The sequence below is a fragment of the Gekko japonicus genome, unplaced genomic scaffold, assembly GCF_001447785.1.
Source record: "Gekko japonicus isolate JY-2015 unplaced genomic scaffold, Gekko_japonicus_V1.1 scaffold4, whole genome shotgun sequence".
Taxonomy (NCBI): Eukaryota; Metazoa; Chordata; class Lepidosauria; order Squamata; family Gekkonidae; genus Gekko; species Gekko japonicus.
The window spans coordinates 676,255-682,496 of NW_015165234.1; the positions used below are offsets into that span (position 1 = coordinate 676,255).

The 6,242-nt window shown below is 42.6% G+C and overlaps 1 protein-coding gene across 1 annotated transcript in view; it reads right to left on the minus strand.

The window, feature by feature from the left end:
• HSF2BP (heat shock transcription factor 2 binding protein) overlaps positions 1 to 6,242 on the minus strand; it is a 35,678-nt gene that overhangs the window by 9,585 nt on the left and 19,851 nt on the right. The window contains exon 7 of the mRNA XM_015409766.1: positions 1,101 to 1,204. Within this exon, the coding sequence (XP_015265252.1) occupies positions 1,101 to 1,204 (104 nt within the window). The remainder of the gene's footprint in view (positions 1 to 1,100; positions 1,205 to 6,242) is intronic.

Sequence of the window (6,242 nt, forward strand, 5' to 3'; positions counted from 1 at the left end):
CACTCTTTCATACCTTAAGGACAATAGTATCTGATGATATGTCCTTTTCCTTTGGTAATCAGGAAGAATAAGTGGGGGTCTGTGATACTTGCGGGGGGAATCCCATCTCCCCTATCACTTTCATGCTGGGCCTGGTGTTCCACCTGGGCTGCCCTGCAGCCACCAGGCCTACCGCCTTCCCCCCTGCACTCAGTGGCTCACCCAGAGCTCCTCCCGGTGGGTTCACTGAGGCTTCCTTTCCCCCTCTCAGCTCTTGGCAGCTTGCCCAGAGCAGCTCATTGAGGCCCCCCCCACCATGCATTGTCTGGAAGCCACTCAACTGTGGGCCCACAATACTTATGGGAGGGTTCCCTCCCCCCACTATCATGCCAGCCCATCATGACTCAGGGGCTTCACCGCCACCAGGCCCAGCAGAGCTCCTGGGCTGCACCACCGCCAGGCCCAGTGAGGCTCCCTGGCTGCGCCATCACAGCTGAACCCAGCATGACTCCCCTGTACTGCCAATGAATGCTAGAGATAAGCATGTTCTCTGCACAAGCACTTTTGAGGAAATTATTATTATTTTCCTCCTGGTGTAGCTTTTTTAAAAAAATTCAGATTTTTCTACAAACCTGGAGAGTGCCCCAAATTTGCTAAAAAATCTGTTTAGCCTTCATGTGGCCCCAATCCAGAGATTTAGCTATTCACAGATATGGGCCATGGGTGGCTATTAGAATATAAAATGTACACATAAAATTCAGAACTTAAATTTCAATGTCATATGCAAAGTTTCTCAAACTGGGTAGAACTCTCCTGATACATTCTTTCATGAGTCCTTTTCATACATCTCACCCTGCCCCATTCTCTCTCTCTCTCTCTCTCTCTCTCTCTCTCTCTCTCTTTTATAAAATTCATTCTCCCATTCTCACTTCTCCTTTCCAAAAGACATCTTTTCTTGCAAATTATACAGATTTAGCACCTGGTGATTTAAAGTACAGTAATGAAGTTAAAGTGTCATCTCCCCCTGTAGCATATTAAGATAGATGAGAACTTTGGCTGTGTATTCACATTTGTTATCGAATGAAGTCATGATTTGGTCCTGCATTCTTTAAAGATCTTACCATTCAGGAGCCACCAGAGTAATGGGAAGAAGCCAGGATTTTCACTGATGTACTTCAGGCCTTTCACATTGATACTTACATTGTATAAGGACATCATCATCAACCTGGAATAAAAAAGGTGTTTAAAGGGACATGATACAGTGCAGTTTTGCATCATACTACATAGTCTCTGTCCAGCAACAAACAATGCATTTCCTACATCAAAAAACAAAGAAACAAACCATTTCTACCACTGGGAACACATAACTACATTAATATATCCTTACATCCTCCTTTTTATTAATTTTAAGCCACAGATGCACATTATTGTACTAATGCAGTGGCAAAAAAGTGACAGCTGTTCAGTGCCACTGAACTCATGAGCATGGCCTTAAATGAACACACAACATTTTCAGTGAAATCCTCTTAATTGGGAGTCCCCAGTGGACAGCCTATCATCCTGATTAAGCTACTTGTCCTGACAAACAGAAAAGGGCACTTTAAAAAATTAGCCTGGGGAGGCTTAATTTAAGATCCTGTCACACAAGTATAAACCCCTAGACCATTTTATTTTCTCACTTCATTCATTCTCTTTATAACCCCTAAAACCTTTGGTTATTTAGTTTTGTGGTGTGTGTTTTTGTTTTTGTTTTTAAACAGCTTCTCTAAATACACTGAAATTGATTAAAATGTTCATTCTGAAATGTTATATCCAGTATTTGAAATTCGTACACTGAGCATCTAAAGGTGTAAATGTGAGTAATACCAATAAAAGTAAAGATTATGGTGATTCCTATAGTATACACAATAAAAACAACTGTGACCAATAAAGGAGCAACAGTGTCACTAAATTTTAGAAATTAAAACTTCCTCTTCCCCTAAGCACCAGTCTTGAATCTGGATAGTAAACATGCCAGAAATTAATCTGGCATTAAAGAAACAAATCCTGAGTTTACAAACGAGCACAGAACATGAACAATTTAGCCTCCTTTCATATATGTTTCAGAGAGGTCCTGGGATATTTATTCAAATCACAAAAATTTACCCAGCACACAATTATTTTTACAGTGACCTACTCTTGTCAAAGCACTTGTTACTGTTTACATAGCACTTTGAAAATATACACACTGGATAAGTGCTACGCTCAGTCAGCTATTTTCAAAAACCTCCAGAACTGTGTTTCATACCAAATTGCTTTGCTAATTTGTACACTTGCTAGTAACCTAGTAGTTGCTGCTAGTAATTTGTACACTTGCTAGTAACCAGATTTTTTAAACAAACATATTTCTTTTTATATCCTTGTAACTGATGTCCAAAAAATTAATCTTACTGTCCTTAGAATTCACCTTGGAAAAATTATGGGTTGAGAAGAAGAAATTTAAAGAATTGCTGACAGATCAAAACAAAGTTATTTTACATTCTTGTTTCTTAGTAATGTTGCTATAGATGCTTTTTACAATACATTCCTAAGGAGGTTTACTCAGAATCCTACTTTTCAATGTCTTTTCAATGATGCCAATTCCTAGGAAAGTGTTTTTAAGGGTGCACTGTTAATCTGCTTTTTTATATGAACTCCATATCCAGACTCTGAGGTGAGGTTCCCTGACAGACAGGCTCCATCAGATTCAGAGAAGCCAAGAAAACTTCCTTTATCAGACATGCCAGAAGGGGATGGAATGTTTCCATTCTAAAATGCTTCTTAGTAGAAATTTATTTGCACTTTTTAGGTCCAGTATCACACCACCACCCACACACATACACTAAATTTCCCCATGTCCTTTGGGAAGAGTAAAGACAAATATTTCCTTACATTGCCCGGTTTCTGGAACAGACTCTATAATCTTAAATGGTAAGATTCCTAGATGGCAGCCTGGGTCCTGTGATATCTCTCTTGATTCCAGGAAATGAAGATGAGTATTTCCCTTCACGTCTGTGCCTATGAACCCAGGTCATACCTCCCCCCCCCCCGCTGAAGACTGCCCTGAGGGAGGCTGTGGTCATCCTGTTTCCTCCAAGGAAGCCCCTACTGTCAGTCTGGAAAAAGACCTGGACTTGTTTCCAATGGGCTTAAATACTTGGATCTTTTGAAAGCACACTACGTCTTACCACAATAAATGTGTCTTCAGTTTATGCTCCTCCTTAGTTAGCAGAATAAGAACTTTCTTCATATCTTTACCCTCTGTCAGAACTGGATCCTGCTGTTCTCCAAGACAGTCTTTCCTAAGCTGGTTTTAGACTGACGGTCAATTTCTCAATGTATGTATGACACTGAAACACCTGGAGATCTGGACTTCATTGCCAAGTCCCTGAAGGCGGAACTGGAAAGACGTTATGATATACAGCCCCTTAATCTTCTTTTGAAGCCTTTAAAGATTTTTATGCTAAGAGGGAGCTACCAGTTTGTGATGGAAAACAGTCTGAGAAACGAAGATGTAGGAGGATGCCTCAAAGGTTCCATGAAGGGCCATTTCAGCACAATTAATCAATCTGATCGCTACCAACTCATATTCTGCTTCCTATTCTATTGGAACAATCACAGATCATGTAAGGACTACCAAAGATGTATCTACCTTGGGTAGCTGAAGTCTGACCATTTCATCCTCAACCAAGGAATAAAATCCCATGAACACGAAATAGCAAAGAATAGGAATGACATTTTAAAGAAAGACTGGCTAGTGACTGTCAATGTACCCAAGATGAAAGGTTATGCCCTGGAGAGCAGGTTTTGTTCTGTGCCAACAACAGCACCTTCATCGGACCATCCCTACTCCTCTCTACCCTCTGCAACTTTTGAGTATCTGCCCTCGAGCCTCTAGGCAGTCCTTATGATGTGAAGGATTTAAAACTGGGAAGAAAGGGCTAGTGTGGCACCCATATTTTTCTTCTTTTTGATAGCCTCTCTATGTGGCACTGGTGGTAGAAGGGCAGGTTGAATTCCCAGGCAGACTGTATTCCCATTTGACTCATCTCTGATGTCATATATAACGTGGACTCTGGTTTTGTGCCATGCTTTACTTGAATGCCTTGAATGCAATGCAGTGTCTACTCCTATACTAGCAGAGAGAAAAAGGGAGCAAGAGGAATTTATGGTAGGGGTAGAGTGACTCACAACTTTCATATTGGTGCCACCTTTTATCCTCAAAAGGAAATGGCTTCTCTGTTTCCATAGAAAACTGATGTACTTGTGGGGTTAAAACCCAGGTTTCCAAAAAACATAACAACACACACACACCCCTCCAGGACAACTCCTTGCTGGGCCTCAGGGTTTCCCTGTCACTCACCTGTAGAGTTTTCTTCCTTATACCATGAAAAATTGCTTAGTAAACACCTCAAAGGAGTGAGGCTGGAACAGGCTCTATTTGGCTCTCCCTCAGATGATATATCATTGGTAAGGTTTAGGGACCTCTACATCTTCCTGGCCTTTGCTTCTTCTGTCATTTCTCTCTCTTTCTCTCTCTCTCAAAAAAGATCTATCTGCCTCAACAGTGGCAAGGTGCAGAGGGAAGGAAAGGTATACTGGCTCTCAGAGACAACCATAACAAGCTTGCCTTTTTGGAGACAGGAGAGCAACTGGGGAAAGCTTCACCACAACTCTCCAGACTTTCTAATTTGTTCATGCCTATCCAATTCCTGGGAAGGGTCTTAATTATTACACGGTCATCCTTCCATCTGGAGTTCAGGTGACATATTCCGTTTTATCCCAATACACAATGTTTTCCTGCCTTCAGAGGGAGAATGTGAATGCCTAGCATTCATTACCATCTACTAAAGCAAAATTATATAAAACGTCTTACAATGAAAAGGAATACTACTACTGGACGTGGTCTCACTGTCTGTTTACCAACAGAACTGTGAAAACAGATTTAAAATGATGCAGAAAGACAAGGCTGTTGTCTGTGATTTTCTTTCAGCTTTTTGTTCTGAAAAGAACTGAGGAACTGGTTGTGGTGAATTCAGAAAAGCAGTGTGGAAAAGAAATGTTGAAAAAGGTACATTCTTAGAGTTTAAAAATTCTGATAAGCTGTCAAATGGGCAAAGCTCAAATCTGAAATAGAGTGTGCAGAACCACCTAGGCACACAGCCGGGGAATGGTCCCCTATGGTACCTCCTCCAGTCATCAACTGCTTGCTCATTCTCTGCACTACAAAATGGTATTCCTATTTTTAAGATGTCTAAACATTTCCATTAGGTATCTAATTTTAGTTATATCTTTACACAAAATGTTCTGTTAGCTAAGAAAATACAGATTTATGACGGATGTCTTTTCTCTCTGTCAATGCTAGTCCACTGTTTTACAAAGCCTCTGGCACCCTCTGCTGACCATCCTTTGTAACAAACTATAAAAATTAACAAAACAATCTATGCAAGAAATACATAAACTAGACACCACTATACAAATACATGATGGACGCATAGATACCACCTTATACCAGAAACCTACTGATCAATAAACATATGTACATGCATCCAGCTACTATCCTAACACAGCATTTGCCTCCCGCCTCCCAGCCAATGGCAGGGCAGCAGCCTTGAGCGGGACCTGGCCGGCCAATGGCAGACGGAGCGCATTTTGTCTTACACTGCGTCTTACTCAATTATATATAAGGGAGAGATGTGGCATGGTTGTTTCTTTGTATTCCTTTTCTCGAGCCTTCTTAGTATTACAGTAACAAAGTAGCCGCTTCCTTCTCCCCCCCAACTGTCTCTGCGACTTCTCTGGGCCTCGCCAGGTCCAGAGTAGCCGCTTCCTTCTCCCCCCCCAACTGTCCCCGCAGCTTCTCTGGGCCTCGCCAGGCCCAGAGTCACCACTTCCTTCTCCCCCCCCAACTGTCCCCGTGGCTTCTCTGGGCCTCACCAGGCCCAGAGTCGCCGCTTCCTTCTCTCCCCAACTGTCCCTGCCGGCCCCTGGCCCACTTCGCCAACCTGCCCAGGAAGCCGGACAGACGGGGGAAGCTTTCTTAGCCCCCCCACCAGCACCGCTTCTCTTGCCCACCTGGGAAGCCGGATGGACGGGAGAATCTTTTGCAGGCCCCCCTGCCTCCCCCCTTCTTCCTTCCTTCCTTCCTTTCTCTCTCTCCCCCCACCTTCTGTTTCTCCTTCCTTTTTCTCTCTCTCTTTCTTTCTCCCTCCCCCATTCCTTCCTTCCTTCCTTCTTCGACCCCT